At 38.0% G+C, this 19,301-nt stretch overlaps 1 protein-coding gene across 1 annotated transcript in view; it reads left to right on the forward strand.

The window, feature by feature from the left end:
- The window catches only part of LOC134602977 (zinc metalloproteinase-disintegrin-like crotastatin), a 61,017-nt gene that overhangs the window by 16,438 nt on the left and 25,278 nt on the right, over window positions 1-19,301 (forward strand). Inside the window, exons 2-12 of the mRNA XM_063448507.1 lie at window positions 2,905-2,990; window positions 4,064-4,140; window positions 5,732-5,810; window positions 5,898-5,974; window positions 8,570-8,741; window positions 10,832-10,894; window positions 12,080-12,151; window positions 12,664-12,833; window positions 13,136-13,220; window positions 16,461-16,591; window positions 18,558-18,735. Coding sequence (XP_063304577.1) covers window positions 2,905-2,990; window positions 4,064-4,140; window positions 5,732-5,810; window positions 5,898-5,974; window positions 8,570-8,741; window positions 10,832-10,894; window positions 12,080-12,151; window positions 12,664-12,833; window positions 13,136-13,220; window positions 16,461-16,591; window positions 18,558-18,735 — 1,190 coding nt within the window. The remainder of the gene's footprint in view (window positions 1-2,904; window positions 2,991-4,063; window positions 4,141-5,731; window positions 5,811-5,897; window positions 5,975-8,569; window positions 8,742-10,831; window positions 10,895-12,079; window positions 12,152-12,663; window positions 12,834-13,135; window positions 13,221-16,460; window positions 16,592-18,557; window positions 18,736-19,301) is intronic.

Raw genomic sequence — 19,301 nt, forward strand, 5'->3', positions numbered from 1 at the left:
GAACATTGTTCAATGAATTTAGCTAGTGTTTTGAGTTGGTTTTTTTTCCTGTTCATTTTCTGGCAAAGCTGAGCAATACTGTGAAACCCGCAACTTAGTAAATAAACTCTTGAGTTTTCAGAAAAATAAATATATCGAAGGCGTTATCTTTTATTATTTTTTTAAAACAAGTGTTTGGGTTTTTTTTAATGAAAATTCGAGATTTCAAAGTGAATATGAAATTTAAGGCCATAGTAGCTAAAATGAAAGCAACGCTGACTTAGAAAATGTTTCCAGTTTGGCTATTTTTACATTAAATTGGAAATTAACTTTGGATTCTCAGTAACTTACTGAAACACCCTGTATGTATTGAACGGAGGGATCCAAATGAGAATACGAAAAATAAGACATTTATTAAAATTTATAAATACAAGTAAAAGCTATATTTTTTTTCCTGTTGTGCCATGTATCATATGTCTCACCCTTTGTGTGTTCTTGTTCTGTTATGTCATCCAGACAAAAACATTTTTCTGGGTCCTGACATATTATCCATTTGCACAGGTACAGCATTACTCTGATTGTACTATAGTTATTATTATTATTTTTATCTGAATGACAGAGGCAAAGTATCGATCTCCACATCATTTCATATTACGTGCATTACTTAAAATTATGGATTGTCAGGGTAATTGGGAACACAATAAAAAAATATATAATTTTGAGCCATAATTCCTGGTGTGAACATTTGTGCATCCCCCTTTTTATTTTAATTGGTTGGAAAAAAACTTCAGGGCTATACACTACACTGGAAATTGTTGGATTTGACAAGGGAATTCTTCAACTCTGCTAGCTTTCCAATTCATCCATTTCAGTCTAAAATTGGAAATTCTCTAATAGAACCTCAACATTTCCTGATGTAGAGAATAATTCCACGTTTTGATACTTTTAAAGGACCAGTCTTTGCTCCATAACCGCTACATTCTGATGTAGCATTTATGGCGGCATTAGACTGCAGGCACCATTAGATTTCAAGGTACAGGGAGTGCAGAATTATTAGGCAAGTTGTATTTTTGAGGATTCATTTTATTATTGAACAACAACCATGTTCTCAATGAACCCAAAAAACTCATTAATATCAAAGCTGAATATTTTTGGAAGTAGTTTTTAGTTTGTTTTTAGTTATAGCTATTTTAGGGGGATATCTGTGTGTGCAGGTGACTATTACTGTGCATAATTATTAGGCAACTTAACAAAAAACAAATATATACCCATTTTAATTATTTATTTTTACCAGTGAAACCAATATAACATCTCAACATTCACAAATATACATTTCTGACATTCAAAAACATTACAAAAACAAATCAGTGACCAATATAGCCCCCTTTCTTTGCAAGGACACTCAAAAGCCTGCCATCCATGGATTCTGTCAGTGTTTTGATCTGTTCACCATCAACATTGCGTGCAGCAGCAACCACAGCCTCCCAGACACTGTTAAGAGAGGTGTACTGTTTTCCCTCCTTGTAAATCTCACATTTGATGATGGACCACAGGTTCTCAATGGGGTTCAGATCAGGTGAACAAGGAGGCCATGTCATTAGATTTTCTTCTTTTATACCCTTTCTTGCCAGCCACGCTGTGGAGTACTTGGACGCGTGTGATGGAGCATTGTCCTGCATGAAAATCATGTTTTTCTTGAAGGATGCAGACTTCTTCCTGTACCACTGCTTGAAGAAGGTGTCTTCCAGAAACTGGCAGTAGGACTGGGAGTTGAGCTTGACTCCATCCTCAACCCGAAAAGGCCCCACAAGCTCATCTTTGATGATACCAGCCCAAACCAGTACTCCACCTCCACCTTGCTGGCGTCTGAGTCGGACTGGAGCTCTCTGCCCTTTACCAATCCATCCATCTGGCCCATCAAGACTCACTCTCATTTCATCAGTCCATAAAACCTTAGAAAAATCAGTCTTGAGATATTTCTAGGCCCAGTCTTGACGTTTCAGCTTCTGTGTCTTGTTCAGTGGTGGTCGTCTTTCAGCCTTTCTTACCTTGGCCATGTCTCTGAGTTTTGCACACCTTGTGCTTTTGGGCACTCCAGTGATGTTGCAGCTCTGAAATATGGCCAAACTGGTGGCAAGTGGCATCTTGGCAGCTGCACGCTTGACTTTTCTCAGTTCATGGGCAGTTATTTTGCGCCTTGGTTTCTCCACACGCTTCTTGCGACCCTGTTGCCTATTTTGAAGGAAACGCTTGATTGTTCGATGATCACGCTTCAGAAGCTTTGCAATTTTAAGAGTGCTGCATCCCTCTGCAAGATATCTCACAATTTTTGACTTTTCTGAGCCTGTCAAGTCCTTCTTTTGACCCATTTTGCCAAAGGAAAGGAAGTTGCCTAATAATTATGCACCCCTGATATAGGGTGTTGATGTCATTAGACCACACCCCTTCTCATTACAGAGATGCACATCACCTAATATGCTTAATTGGTAGTAGGCTTTCGAGCCTATACAGCTTGGAGTAAGACAACATGCATAAAGAGGATGATGTGGTCAAAATACTAATTTGCCTAATAATTCTGCACTCCCTGTAGAACCATTTTCAAGCAATTTGACCAAAACTCGGGGTGGCTTAAGCACCAGCATCTTGCTTTGTATTACTATGTGGTGGTTCTTCTTCTATATTAGCAATATCAATTCAGTTTTATCCATATGTTTCACTTGTTAAATAAAAGTTGAACTGCTGATTATTTTTTGAAATATATTATATTATAGTGTGTGTGTGTATAAAATCACTTTTACTATATGAATGAGACCCATGAGGTCATTTTTAGAAATATATCTATCTTGTCTATGTTGTTCTCTGAGCTTATTTATTGTGATTTTGTGCAATATTCTCTTTCTGATGAACAAGTTGTTTCCTTTCTAGCATCATCTAATCGGCTACCTGAAGGGCAGAAATATGAAGTGGTTTTTCTACAAAAACTTCATACACAACACAAGAGAGACACGCAGGTAACAATACCTTAAATATAGCCCTGAAATAACATATAATGCCATAACTGATTTAGAATGTTAGAACAAAGTGTTGCACGCAATTTAAGTCTGGATTTCAGATACCATTTCTATTTATTCCCTTATTTACGCAAAAATATTCCTTACTGCGCCTCTTCCGTCGCTATATTTTGGTTCTTCTTTTCGATTCCCAAATGTGTCACTCCCAGTGCATATAAAAGAGTGAGGTTTTTTTCTGTCACTGTAAGATTGGAGAATTTTCTCAAACTGTAAGCAACCTTCACATTATTTTTATTTTTTTATCCAAATAATATTAATCAGTTGGAATGTAAACTATGTGAATGTAATCAATTTTAAAGAAACACTAGTCATTAAAACAACTTCAAAGAAGTTTAGCTGGAAAAAATATCTATGTTAAATATGCTTCCAATTTGGCTTATCTGACCTTAAATGTAAATTTTACTTTGTATTTTCACTTTATAAAATAACCCTGTAAGTGCGTACAAGCTGCCTAACTTAGGTTTCAATTTCAAATTTTAGGATAAACTTTTCAAATAATTTTTCAGGATAAGAAAATATAAAAAAACATATAATATATATAAAAAAATCAAGATATTGAAATGGGTTTCAAACTATTATATCCTTTAAATATCTTATCCAAAATATCAAATCAAGGCCTTCGCTCCAGGAGATTAAAATCCTGAGAGTCCAAGTGGAAATGCACAGGATTAACAGGTCTAGAACAAAATTAGAAAAATGACAGAGACAGATTATATCATCTAAATTTATGTATGTTTTACCAGCAGCTGGCGTCCACGGAGATTCAGAGTATTTGCTTATGTGTATGGTTATTTACTCATGTATATAGTAACTGTTAATAATTTGTACTTGTGCTAGCCTACATCCCTGTAGTACAACAGGGTTATTCACTAAAGTGAGAATTCAAATTGAATTTTACATTTACTTTTAATTTCTCACTTAAGTAAATAATTCTGTATATGTCAATCAATGCATGCTTCCATTGCCTATTATAAATTAATGTATATTCATGTGTTTCTTTCTTTGCTTCCTAGAGCAAGCATCCAGATGTGGTACATTATGGTCTAGTACTGGAAGGAAAACCCTTGGTTCTACAGCTTAAAAGAACTGAGTACGTGAGCTTGGAGAGTTCTGATATATCCTGCAAATATCTAACCAGGCACACTTAGCTAAACATAGAAACATAGAATGTGACGGCAAATAATAACCATTCGGCCCATCTAGTCTGCCCAATTTTCTAAATACTTTTATTAGTCCCTGGCCTTATCTTATAGCTAGGATAGCCTTATGCCTATCCCACGCATGCTTAAACTCCCTCTACCACTTCAGCTGGAAGGCTATTCCATGAATCCACTACCCTCTCTGTAAAGTAATACTTCCTGATATTAATTTAAAACCTTTGCCTCTCTAATTTAAGATTTGCGTGGTAGTTTTTCTTCTTTTTAATATAGCAGACATGTGCACCAGTGAAATTTTCATTTCGGACGAATGAATTCATACTGAATAAAAATTTCCTTCGACCATTCAGCCTGGTTGTGAATTAAAAGCCGCTGAATCCGTGCTGTTGTGGCTGAGACTTTCGATAAGGAAGTCTTTGATGAATGAGAGACATGATTACCTAGGTAGACTGATGGTACAGAATTCTTAAGAACATTTATTTATGTTTTTTGAACATATTAATGAGGTCAATCTGTCAAATGCATAACATTTTTATTGGTGCCCAGAGTATCCCTTTAAGAATTAGAATTGTGAGCTCTGCATACAGCGTTGTTATGTAAACGCAAGGAGTTGGTGATATCCATGGTTTTACTGTGCTGTACAAATATGTTTTTTCCTGGCTGGATTCCTCAGAAGTGACTTTTTTTTTCGTCTCTCTGATAACATTTTACTGAAAGGAGAAAGTCTGATTCCTGCTTGTGTATGTTAAAGAAACTTATTAACTACTGAACAATAGTGCATTATGGTCACATGACTTAAAGGAAGGTCCTTTTCTGTGCTTGTAAAAACTGTGACAAGCAGACGGAGCCGCTGAATGAACTAGGGAATAAATGAATAAGTTGACAATCCATCTGTTTGTGTTGTGGTGAGGAGAAGGCTTTAGAGGTTTATTTACTACTCCTGCGTTGGCTTGTGATAAAATTAGTACAGCTGTCTTGAAAACCAAGGTCCTTTACTTCAGTCTATAAAATGGCACATCTAAATGGACTCCAAAAAGTGTCACTCAGTGTTTAAAATGTTTCTACTGAGTTCGCTTTTTTCCAAGCAGGGAAATGGTACTTTCTAGAATGTTACAAAGGTCTGTACGTGTCAGATGTCTTGATCTCTGAAATAGAACACTGTTTATTACACTGATGGCAACAGATACAAGGCGTTTATACAAATTACATCAGGCCAGCGAGAGAGCCTGTGGACCAGCCCATAGTCACGTTATCTTGGGTAATGATTAAACTTCACCACTGTTTGTAAATATGTTTAATTTTTCTTTCTACCTGTTTGTGTGAACCTGACGCTATACCTTAACTATATTCCCCTGCTAGTGCATTGTGCACCCAATGCTGTCCTGTGTATTGTACAATCCTCTGCCACGCAAAATATTAAGCAGCTGTCTCTTTATTTCACACGTTAAAATGTGTGTGTATATATATGTATGTATGTACTTACCTTCTTTTGAGTATTAAGTAAGTTTAATGTGTTTCCTGCAGAGGCTTGATAAGTGACGATTACACAGAGACACATTACCTGCCAGATGGCACGCCGATAACACACAGCCCTAAAATTCAGGTACAAGGAGTGTTACAGACAGGGTCATGGGGACTGTATTATGAAAGGAGGGACATTAACTTATTGGAGGATATTCTTATGTTGCAGGATCACTGCTATTATCATGGACATGTGGAGAATGATGATGATTCAATGGCCAGCGTTAGCACATGTAGAGGTTTAAGGTAAGCTGACGGATTACTCAAAATTGCCATATTCTATAGTTTTAGACATTCCAAATCTAAATGTCTTGTGCTTTGCAATGCAAAGATTTACTAGGTTATCTTTGTTTCTCCCTCCCCCTCTCTCTAATTCTAGATAATTACAGCTAATTGCAGCAAATCAGCGATTATAAGTGGCTGTACTAACATTTTACCTGTGTTGTCTGTTCTCTTGTAATGTTTATGAACACCTGACCACTTTGTTTATTTTATGGAATGTTGATCTGCTTAGTGACACAACTTTATTTTGATTACACAATCTTATAGTGCGTAGTTCCTCCCTCGTTAATATGCCTGAATATACATAATAAAGTTACCAAGCTAATGTTAAAAAAAAAAAATACCATTAAACTCTAATACATCACCAGGACAGTGTCCTCTCTGCATCCCAATCTGAATATGATGAGATTTCTCAAGTCACCGGATTTTGTCTGGAATGACCATATCTGATGAAAATGCATATTTTCCGACTAGAGTGGCAATTCTCATATATGCTAAAGTTAATTCGAGTTAGAATTCAGTCAGCCCTACCAAATCTGCACCAATCGGCCAAATGCATTCAGTGTCTAAAACATAAGACAAAGCAGGAACGACTTTGTCTTTTGTATTCTTCCAACTCTTACAAACTTGACAAAGGGTGGAGCTTAAGGCAAGCTTAACCCTTTGTTAGCTTGACAAAGGAAGCTCCACCCTTTTGTCACAATTGTCAAGGATAGGAAAAATACAAAATACAAAGTAGCCCCTGTAGAGAACTAGAGAAAGAGTTCAGAAATTAAGAAAAGAAGGACATCTGCTGAAAGAGGGAGAGAAGAGGAAACAATAGGTATGTTTGAGGTGACAGAGCTGCTTTAAGTCTTATTTTGTTCAGCCCCCAAAAAGGTTAAATAATAAACCAAAAATAAAAATCTGCACCAGAAAGTAATGCACCTGTTCCACAAAACCCTGACATAGTGTGAACAATGTCCTATATTGCAGCGAATGGTTTCCCCATTTGATACGGGGCATTTCACACTTTAGGGAATAACCCTGAAAGTGTTCTGTTCCAAATGTGGCCTTATTTTATATCACTTTATATCACTTTTTAGAACAAAACAAATTGCAAATCTCCTCAATTTTATCCAACCTCCACATCCCAACAAACATGCAGACATATTTGAAGAGATTTATCAAAGTGTTCTGCTATGAAAGGGGTCTGAATGGCTAAAAGTGGGTCAGTCACTATGAGAGATAATGAGTCGGATAACAGGCACTGTTTCCATATTCCTATTTTACATTTTTGCACCATTTTTGAAAATAAAACACTGATAAATCTCCACCACTATTTCCAAACTGTCATACACAGTAGAATGATTCTCCTCAAACCGACATACATGAGATGCCCAGACAGACACAAGTTGTCCTTATTCTCATGCTGAGGATACACCACTTTACTCTGACACCGTACATATGTTCTCCTGAAAACGATAATACAGTTGGATGCTCTTCACAACCCACAATGTCGCTCTCTTTAAACAGACCGCAAAGAGAGACATGCTCTGCTCATTGGACTCTTGCTTGTTTCTCTTACTAATGCCCTTATACATGATCAAGTTTTGGTGGACAGCCTTCCCTAGGCAAAGCTGTGATTGTAAAAAAAAATAATAATAAATGGATAACCGCTACTGGATTTCAAAGTCAAATAATAATAATAATCTTTTTTTATTCTCCCATGTATGGTTACTAAAATCCATTCAGCAACATGCATCATGTAAAGTGACAGATAGCAGCTTATGCGTTTCATTCCAGAATTTAAATCTTCAAGATCCTAATGATTTAGATATGCTCTCTCCCAAATTCTGAGGTCCTCATTAAACAAGTGTATTTATTATGCAGTCATGTAACTGTTTAATTGCACATGGACATACTTTATTTAACCAATTGTAAAGGCAGTTGGTTGTATCAGGGGATGATAAGTGTTATGTGAGCTTTACTGGCAAATGATGAGCACTATATTTGTATTGTTTATGAAGGGGTTACTGATTGATAGTATGTGTGAGTTGAGTGAATGATGGGTACTATTGTTGTGACTGATGCTCTGCGTGATGGGGTTCACAGTACATGGTGTAGATGCTATGAGCGACGTTGGTGTCATTGTAATGCTTGTGGATATGTGATGGGAATACTGTTCGCTGTTTGGGTGATTGATGAATGACTTTGAGATGTCTTTTTGCGGCTTACTGTGTGATTGGAGTGCTCTTGTCTGCTATGTGTAAGTGGCCTGGTGTCATGGAGGTGACTGATGAACATTGTGTGAATTGTTGGTATTATGGGTGATATCAGTCCCAGTGGCAATTTCTGCTCGCTGCCAGGTGTTTCATGAGCTGGTGGATGACATTTCTTTAATGCTGGTACCTTGAAGATTACAAATTAAATTTAATAAGTCATGTGAGTGTTTATTTGTGTAATCTAGGTGCAGAGTTGCTCTTTGTGGTGTGTATCCCATGAGATAAATGATTGGTACTGCTATTGTTATGTGTGCAATGTAGCAGGAGTAATCTTTATCTATTTATATATTTTAAGTGGAGTTATCCATACCCGAAGTCGCAGATTCTTGATTGAGCCCCTGAATGATACTGACAGTGATGGACATGCTGTGTATGAAGATAAGGATGAGACCCCCAGAACATGTGGGGTGACCAATACCACTTGGCTAGACAATAAAGTTGTGAAGTCGTCGCGATCCGGCAATGAGGTAATATAGTTTATAAAATATTGAAGAATGCATAATATAATTGAAATGACGGGGCTCTCAACAAATCTTTCCAGCTTTAATGGAATTGAACTTGATCTTGTGGAAGTATAATTTCCACATTATGAGTTCCACCAAAAAGATGATGAAATGTAGGTGCTGGGGAGAACCCTGTTTTTTTTAAGAACCAAAGGCTACAACATCCATAGTTTTATTCTATACCCGTTACAATGAGCTGGAGTGATTATGTTGCTGAGAGTGCCCCTTTAACATAACTATTGCGTAGTACAGGTTAAAAGGCCCTGTGCCAGACAATTAACTTAAGTACAGACTGTTTCATCTTCAATGGCCCTCAACAGTATGAGCTGGTGTTCTAACAAACCATAATATTATAGTGATGGTGTGACATATAATTGCTATGCAATATCAGTAATAGGCAGAATTATGTAACAACCCTTCTCTTGCGTATACAACATGGTCAGTAGAGGTCATCTAATTAAGGCTCTCTTTCAGTGGCTGTTTTGAATGGCTTAATAGCATCATCATAATAGATTATTGGTAGGATAGAAATGCTGAAAGTGAATAGGTCCGTATAGATAAAGAGTTTAATAATAGCTTAAACAGTCTTATTTGCACAAATAGGCCCAGAAACCTTAGCTACATTGAAAGGACTCTAATACTGTAGACATGTGTGGGAAAGGCAGATTTAATGTATAGTTGTGCTCAACATGGATTTACTGACCTTACTGTACACAGTGAAGGGTTTTATGTTACATTTTTACTTTCCATAACTGTTATTGTGTATTGTGTGATATATTCTACCTATACAATGCAGTTTATCATAAGCCAACCTCCAACTGATACTTTTTCATTTGAGAAGTAAGCTGCTTCTTACTTGAGGGGTTCTTTGGTGTTGCATCTTCTCACATAACTGTTGAAATTGGCACTTTTTAATAACATAAAATAGAAGAATCGATCTATACACATAAAGCATTTCAGCAAGTTTTAGTACTTTATGGTTGCAGCGTTCCTGTAATAGAACCGCTGAACTACTTGGTGGAACCATGCTGTTTGACATGCACATGTCTGGCAAAACTGAGCTGAGTCAACTAGTCACAGCTAAATAATCCTTAGGCAAGGCAAGTCTGTGTATAAGCATGGTGTACACTGTTTGCATTTTGATAGCTGACTTTTAGAGCGTGTGAGTCTTGGAGTTTCAAATGTCTGTTGCTGTCATAATCACATTTTGTTCTGTGATTTGAAGAAACCTACATTATCAAGGTAGGCCAGTCAATGAAGGACGAAGTCACGCGAGATAATGATGCAAATGGGTTCATAGAATGATGCAAATGGGTTTAAGTTGAACTGATTCATTTAAGTATCAAGAGATGATATGGTAATTAAAGGACCACTAAAGGCACCCAAACCTCTTCATTTAAATGAAGTGGTCTAGGCGCAGTGGCCCTTTAGTTTTAACCCTGCAATGTAAAACATGGTTTTGTATTGCATTGGAATAACACACTTCAATTTAGGGTTATCACATCTCTAGTGGCTTTCGTCCTGATATCCACTAGTGGTGCTTATACGTTGAGAACCCAGTCAAACTCCGTTCTCATGCAAATGTTTTTATTTCTATAGCCGCATTTAATTGGCGCAGAGCTGTGATTTGCTGTGCATGTGCACTATCCTACCAATGCTTCCCAGTAGGGAAGCATTGGATTGGCTGAAATCATCAAGAATGCTGATTTCAACCAAGGAACTGGGACCAACCGCGAGGAGAGCAGCACGGCGAGGGCTGAAAGGTTGGTGAATGCTTCTCTACTAAAGACATGGGTGGGTGCAGTTACCTAAGCAGTTGGTAAGAGGCTATAGTGTTATGAATGCACATTTGTATTTATAACATTATAGTGTACTTTTAATGGTAAATAAATTGTAGACTAAGCTGGCATGATAGGCATGAGCAGTAGGCTGTCCAAGTGAGAGGTTTTGTGAAGAGGTTTGCTGAATTTTGTATAGTGTCTCTGTTACATGTAGTAACATTTCTGTGCATAATACCTATCTAAATTTGTATGTATTTTTTTTATTTATTTTAGAAACCATTATTCTACGCATCACAGAAATTTGTCAAAATGTATATAGTACTGGATACTACAATGGTAAGTGCTTTCGAAGAAAATGTGATAAATCTTTCATAATCTTTTATAATGTCTGTAACAATACTAATCATTGGTCATGACATACATCGAGTTATGAATATAGATTCCTATAGAAGTATATGTATGTATCATTCACAGTTGGTGCTATCAATCTCAGTTTGTGGTATGCAATGCAGAGCCAATATGGACAGCAAAAAATACAAATTTAAGCCCAAGGCAGACTAAAGATGAAAACTGTTAACTTTTATTTTTAGTTCTAATAAACAATTATGACAGTTTTCATTTGAGTGGTTTATTAACTGAATAGTTAGTTGTAAAATTTGGGCCAAAATTGTCAATTTGCAAAGTATGACAATACTTGCTGACACTGCATCTCTGTATTTAACCCAACACATTCCGGCTAAGCACAGTTTTTTGTTTTTTTCCTTTGCGGACAAAGCAGATCTAATAGATGTTTATATGTGAGAGTCTTTACAAGATGTTAAGCAGAGGTTGTATCCCAGGTAGGCAGGTAGGCTATCACCAAGGTTTGTGTGCTGACTTATTTTGTAGCCATATCTTGGGATTCTATGCGAAAGCATGAAAGGAAACCTTTAGTGAAACAGTCTGAGATCAGGGCCACTGGCAATCAAGTCCCAAATATATGAACTGTGTTGGGAAATTAGAATGGTAACCAAAGAAGTCGAAATAAAAATTGGAGCAACCTGTAGTTAAGGTCCTTGAAATTCTAAGCGAGATGAGGTTTTGATAAATTAGCAGAGGAATAGTCCACATGTAAGACACGTATAACAGATAAGCTTTACATTGTGGTAGGTGTTAAGATGTGTTAAGATGTATCTGCTCTTTACTTCAGAAGTATAAAGGGTATCAACGCCAATATGTATCTGCTCTTTACTTCAGAAGTATAAAGGGTATCAACAATTCCTATTTTCCAAGTTGAGTTAATTACTATTTTTTTTCATTGTTTGTTTCCATTTAATTCAGAGAGTACATAAAACAATAAGCATTTTTAAATGTGGTATGTTATCTTTAATTTTTGTTTCTGGCATTATGTAACATGGCGATGGCTTAACTTTGCTACCCAAAATTTTGTAACAATATTCAGTGCCACATATAGCTTATCAATGTATATTATGTAAAATCTCATTACTGCTAATGTTCAAACTCTTTTTCTGTTTCTTTCAGTTCAAAAAATACAATCGCAGTGAAGAATATGCTAGAATCAGAGTCAGCGAGATTATTAATTATGTCAACTTAGTAAGTTTCCAAAAAGCATACCATGTCTTATTAAAGAGAAATAATGAAGTAAAATATATATTTTTTTCTTCAGTTGTCTATTTTCTGTATGTTTAAATTGTCACTGCTTGGGGAAAGGCTGTAAGAAAACTCAGTGGTTAGTGTTCCAGCTGCAATATTTTGAGCACCAGTTCAAACTGCCTGCTTATTTCCCAGGAAGATCTCAAGCTTATCATCCTTCGTATGTCAATAAAATGAGTACCTTTGAGTTGGATAATAACAGCACTAGTCAGGGTCCTATTTGAAATTTATTGAAAGCTACATTCACTCTTCCTGGTTAAAAATGCTATTCTGTTATCATTATCACTGATGGAATGTATGTCTGGTTTTGAAAAGTAAGAGTTCAGCCTGTTAATGATCGGGCCCTTCTCGGGATTCATTTGAGCTCAGAAAAAGATTTTAAGGTTAAACTGTGAGCAATAACGCAAATAAAAGTTTGATCCTGACTTATTTTATGATTTATTCTCACATAGGTTTATAAAATCTTTAATACTTTTGTCGCTATCACTGGGTTGGAAATATGGAAAGATAAAGACTTGTTTGAAATGTCCAGTGATGCCTCACAACTGCTGTCTCGGTTTACTAACTGGAGGGAAACCCAACTCCTGCCAAGGAAACCTAACGACAATGCACAGTTAATCTCGTAAGTACATCTTCTTTAGCTGATATCTTGTCTATTGGGCCAGATTCTTTTTGTGGGTAATCTACCAATTAAGTATTTCTGCTAGCAACTAAATTAATGCTGTACATCATACAGTGTTTGTCAGACTGGCAGAGGAGGATAAAACCTTATTTTTGTTTGGTATATATTTTCACCTTTTCCCACAGTAATATTTAAAGGAATGTGCATTATACTTTTTAATTGTGTTTAGTTCATAATAATTCCAGTTCACTTGGCTAGAATTGGTGAATCTGCCCTCAAGTATTTTGTCATGTCTCACACAGGAATATTGACTTTAATGGTGCCACTGTTGGCCTTGCATTCATGGGAACCATGTGCACTACTACTCATTCTGCAGGTGTGATACAGGTGAGATGTGTTTGTTGTAAATACTTTAAAGGAACAATCTGGGCACCAAAAAAAACTTAAAGGAACACTATAGTCACCTAAATTACTTTAGCTAAATAAAGCAGTTTTAGTGTATAGATCATTCCCCTGCAATTTCACTGCTCAATTCACTGTCATTTAGGAATTAAATCACTTTGTTTCTGTTTATGCAGCCCTAGCCACACCTCCCCTGGCTATGATTGACAGAGCCTGCATGAAAAAAATAAAACTGGTTTCACTTTCAAACAGATGTAATTTACCTTAAATAATTGTATTTCAATCTCTAAATTGAACTTTAATCACATACAGGAGGCTCTTGCAGGGTCTAGCAAGCTATTAACATAGCAGGGGATAAGAAAATCTTAATTAAACAGCACTTACAATAAAAAAGCCTAAATAGGGCTCTCTTTACAGGAAGTGTTTATGGAAGGCTGTGCAAGTCACATGCAGGGAGGTGTGACTAGGGTTCATAAACAAAGGGATTTAACTCCTAAATGGCAGAGGATTGAGCAGTGAGGCTGCAGGGGCATGTTCTATACACCAAAACTGCTTCATTAAGCTAAAGTTGTTCAGGTGACTATAGTGTCCCTTTAAGTACATTTGATAGCTCATGTTGTCAGGAAATGCTTATCTGACTGGCTCTGGTGGGATTTGAACCCCTGTTTACCAACTTCAATGGCACACTGCTTGTTGTGCCACGGTGGAATCTGTTACTTGGGTGATTTTGCAGGGTTGTCTGTTTGATTCTGACCCACCTTGTATAGTCTGATTGCTTGTTTTTGTAGGTCAAGTTCTTAAGGTCCGTAAGGATCAGAGAGGTTGTACCTTCAAGCAGGTGTCTCCACTCCTTCAGAGCCAGAACTATGGCTAACAGGTCTCTGTTACCTATGTCGAAGCTCTCTAGGACAGACCAGCCTTAGTTCAGTCTCCGCTGTGCTTCACTTTAAAAAAAAAACAAAAAAAAAAACATGGTTCATCGACGTTTGGGGCGTCCCAAGATAAGAGCTGACACAAAAGCTTTTTTAATGGTTTTGAAGGCATCAAGGTAATGTGAGAGGCACCTTTGCCTGAGCACAGGTGGGACAGGCATAGATAAATTCCCAGACATCCTAAGCCAAATCTGGCCACCGAAATTCTCTTTCATTAAGCAAAGTAGTCTTATGAATACTAGTATGTCCAGCAATTTTTGAGGCATGACAATTCCAGAAACTGAGTCCTAATGACAACAGGAACAAAAAAAATGTCTAAATCAGGCGAAATTTTTTTTAATATACAATAAAAAAGGATTGGAGAAAGTCTCAGGACATCACTGACGAATTGTTAGAAAAAGGTGGGCAGGGGCATTGCATAGACCTACGGCCATATCCGTCTGAGTATGTCTGATCTCAGCAGCAACAGGGTCCTAAGAGTGTGGGTCGACATTGTCACATTTTGCAGCATTGTTCCACAGGAAGAAGGCACGTATACTTATTAGGGGACAGTGTATATATACCCAAGGGTCGTCTCCTGATAGACCTATGTTTGCAGGCATTTTATTAAATATAGGGCAGGTGGCACAGAGGTAAACTTTTCTCCCAGAGTACATACAGAGACCTTCCCCACATCTATGGAGCTTTTCAACTTCTTTTTAGAACATCTCGTCAGACAAAGCTACATAGACTCCTCCACTGAGGGTACCAATGCCATATCCAGGGAAGTGAAATAATTTTCCATTCCTTGATGATCTGATGTACCTGGAGTCTCTTGTCAGTCACGGTGAGGTAGCTGACTAACTCATTAGATTCCATTGAGAGGTGTCTGGCTGCAATGTCATCTAGGAGGGTGTCATACAACTCCTCCATGAATGTGCAAACCAGCAATTGGTTAATAAATTCAAGCTCTGTGGCATCCGTATGGAATTCCAATGTGTACTCTCCCAGCAGTCTAGAGCCATGCTTACAATGTACAAAAGGCTTGGCAGCAGTGGAAGTGCACCCTGGTGCATTCAAAACTCTCCTGAACATCCCTAAAAATCTCAGAATAATCTGAGATAACAGGAAGATTATTTTCCCAGAAAGGGCTAGCACAAGCCACAGCTTTGACCATCAATGGTTAAAGAAGTTAATAATATACCCCACCTTGGACCTGTCTGTAGGGAAAAACGTGAAGCTAATTGAAACTTGATTGTGAATTCCCTGCAATCCGTAGGATCATATACAGAGTAGGGTGAGACAGGAAGGGGTCTTGCTGTTGACATCTATAGAGGTAAATGGAGGTAGTAAAGCTATTTGTGGGACCACAGGAGTAGCAGGCTCACATGGAGGCCCAGTATGAACCAGGAGGGTTTGTAAAGCTTGGGAAATCTGGTCCATCCTGTGATCTTGTTTCTCTAACCAGGCCCGAAAAGGAAGCTAACTGATGACTAACATCTGCAGGATCCATTTTGGCCCTTTCGTAATGTGAGGGTTGGCTAAAGGATCCTCAGCAGGGTGAGAGACCGCTAACTAACAAAGGCAAAGACAGAGGCATAGGAAGAGACGTATTGCCAGACCTTAGACTGGCTGGGCTGATGTAAAGATAGAACTAGAAAGTTACAGGACTAGACTAAGATAAGACTACAGGCCAGGAGAGAGAGAAAATATAAAACACACAATACTAGACACAGGCAAGGGGCCGGAGAATCGAGGGAAGCAGTGTGCGGTGGTAAAAAGTAACAAACAGGTGTTCAAATCCCACCAGAACAGTCAGAGTCTTTCCAGAAACATATATGATATGTTTTCCTCCATGTTTGAATCTCTTTAGTTTTCCTTAAAAATATTTTGCTATTTTCTACAGCATAATCCCACCCCTTATGAACACATCCCCTTCTCACAAGAGACTTTCTGATTGCAATGTACGGACTGTAGCTCAGCCAGAAAATATGCAGCCATACTTCTCTAAATATCATTCATGAGGATTTTGTAGGTTTGCATAGTTCTTAATTTGCAAAATTTTAAGTAGCTAGCACACCACATATGAACATATTTACCCAATCAAATAGGTAATAAGGGTAAAGCAATGTAAGTTTAAATGAATGTAAATCTTTTATAGTGGACCATTAGGAGTAGTACGTAACCCAAGGCAGATAATTCATATCCAATTTGTATTTGCTTTAATTTTCTTAATTAAATCAATGGGTTGCTATTATCAATTTCTCTTTGTGGTCATATTGTTATTTATGAGTCTCTTATTTTCCTTTCCTAGGATCACAGTAAACCATCTATTTCAGTTGGTGCTACAGTAGCGCACGAGATGGGGCACAATCTTGGAATGAGTCATGACAGCAGTTCCTGCTCTTGTGATGCTGAAACCTGCATCATGGCACCCAGCCTCAGGTGAGATTATATGTTTCATCTAGATTCATCCAGAAAGCAAAGGTCCACATTACTTATAAACGAATTACAATCTCATATTCAATATTTAACAACATATATGACTGCTATGAGGGTGGTGGAACCATTACCCAAGTAAGAGGCTTTGCCAGTCACTGGACCCACATAGGTCCTTAATGCTCTGTGGGCCAGTAGAGATGGTATGAATATCTCGCCTATCTGGATAGCATTGCAGAACCTGTACCCCTTACTGGATTGGCATGACCGCCCTCGTTCTCCGCCAGAGTGGAAATGCCAGGTGGAATTAATATCAGAACACTTCCTCCCAGTGCATGAAGGAAGGCACATAGAGGAATAAGAGCAGAGCAGAGCAGAGCACAATGCTTGCAACCCAGAGAAGAAACCCTAAAGCTGCAAAATGTAGGGTAAAAAAGGTTACTAGTAATGTACATGTCTATGAAGGTGCTTCCCTGGCTGGTGTGTGCAGCGTGTATATAATGTTTGGCAGTGTGTTTGGTAGCATGTGTTTGGCAGTGTGTATTGGTATCCAAGAAAGGGCTAGCAAATGTTGGCCAAGGGCCAAGTACAAATGGTATTTTTTTGCATATGAAACTCACATATCTCAATGTAGTTGATCCAACTCAAGCATCATGGACTATAAGGATTTGACAGGTTTAGGCTACTAGAGAAGCATGCTACTAGAGAAGCTCAGTATGACCAGCTCACTCAGTATGACCAGCTTAACATGACAGGACATTCACAGAGAACTGTGCATGCCCAATAGACTCTTTTTACTGCAATTCTATTGCTGGTGACAGCTGAAGTGTGTTGTGAATGTCATGATAACCATCTAATTGCACTGTGTGAAACATCACTTGTAAACCTAACATTGGACATAATACATACTCATCAAAGTCTGGAAGCCTGGTCTACACCAGGCAATGCAAGTTCCTAGGAAATAACCAGTGGATCGATCCAGGCATGGAGAAAATTGAGATTGCAATCACCAGCCAAACCCAAACCCACATGGCTAGGCTCACAAAGGCCCTAGCAAATGTGTCTGCTGCCTCACTCTTGCAAAACTGTGCCAACAGATATCCCAACACGCCTCATGATATGTTTAATCTGCAGAAAATGGTGAGCGGTTGCAATACAACACATTTGTATACCAGTGGCCTGGGGTGGAGGAGGGGTGGCAATTGCCCCGCTTACAACTTTGCCAGACTTTCCTTGTTGGTATCTTGTGTTTGTGTGTGTCTGGTATTCTGTGTCAGTGTCTGTTAGTGGATATCTGTATCTGTTACTGTGATATCTGTGAGTGAGTGTGTGTGTGTTAGGGGGACCCAAACAGTGTAGTTGCAGGGGAATCCCAAACAGTGGGGTTGCAAAGGACCACACAAGTTCTGATGGCATCCCTTTCATCATGTTAATGGCTGCTAGAGAACTGTTAACTCTACTGATGTAGTAAGAATCTCTCTGGTTCAGAACATTTTAACTTCACTTACCATTATTGGATTAGTGAACATGGATCCAATACGAACTTTAAACACTCAGGTTTCAGCAAACACAATCATATTGAAGATGAGCTTTGGACACTTTAACAGGGCCATTTAAAACATAGTAAGCTCAGCACCTCTAGAGATACTTTGGTAACAAATAGCCAATTTATTGACTTCAATCCTGTATTGATTTTATGGTTTATTGACTTCAATCCTGTATTGATTAATGTTTTAGAATAAAATGATGACCTAAACAGTTCAAGTTTTAAGTTCTCTATTAACCTCATGTCTGTCTGAACTCCCAACATTTCTCCTGCCCTTTGATTCCTTTATTGTTGTTAGATCAAACTCTTATTGAACTTTGTATACTTGTGTCTCACCACTATCCTGTTTGTTGGTGTGTGTGCATGTACCGTTCCTTCCTTGTTCTCTCGTCTCACTGTTCCATTTATCCTTGTGTCTCCACGCAGCTACAACACACCAAAATATTTCAGTACCTGCAGCCAACAAAACTTTCAGAAGTTCATCTATGACAAGATGCCTGCATGCATGAAGGCTGCGCCTGAGAAAACAGACATTGAGATCCCTGCAGTGTGTGGGAATAAATTCACAGAGGTGGGGGAGGAGTGTGACTGTGGCACAGTGGAGGTAAATTTACATTTTAACACAGATTCATTTCCTGTTAATACTATGCGATCCCTTGTGATAGAAGAACAAGCATACTTTATCTTAAAGGGAGACAGCATCAACAAACATGACAGAGTCCTGGGTTGCCCAAGTTTGATCTGTCTGTCCGCCTTTATTTCTGTTCCTTTCCTCTTAGTCTCTTACTGATATCACAGGTGAGGTTCTGGCTAGAGTAAGACATAGTGAGTCTATTGAAATGGAAAATAAATATCCAACTCAGAAGCAAATTAAATTACGACACGTATATTGTGGCATAAATGTGTAATTTGTTGGAATTTCCTCTTAACCAACTATTTAGTGTTAAATCGGTTCATGAAAAACATTTTTGAAGTACGTTTTTTGCTTAAATGGCTGTAACAACATTGGGATCCCACCTTAACATAACAGGATATCATCCCAGGCCTGCAGCAAAGATCGTTCAATGAATTATTTGTGCATCAGGAGCTAGCATGCTTGCCCTCTGGGCCATTGGCAATGTGCCTGGCATGTTCACTGGCATCTCTGAGATATCACACTACGCACCAATG

Source organism: Pelobates fuscus, chromosome 3, assembly GCF_036172605.1.
Source record: "Pelobates fuscus isolate aPelFus1 chromosome 3, aPelFus1.pri, whole genome shotgun sequence".
In the NCBI taxonomy this organism is placed as follows: Eukaryota; Metazoa; Chordata; class Amphibia; order Anura; family Pelobatidae; genus Pelobates; species Pelobates fuscus.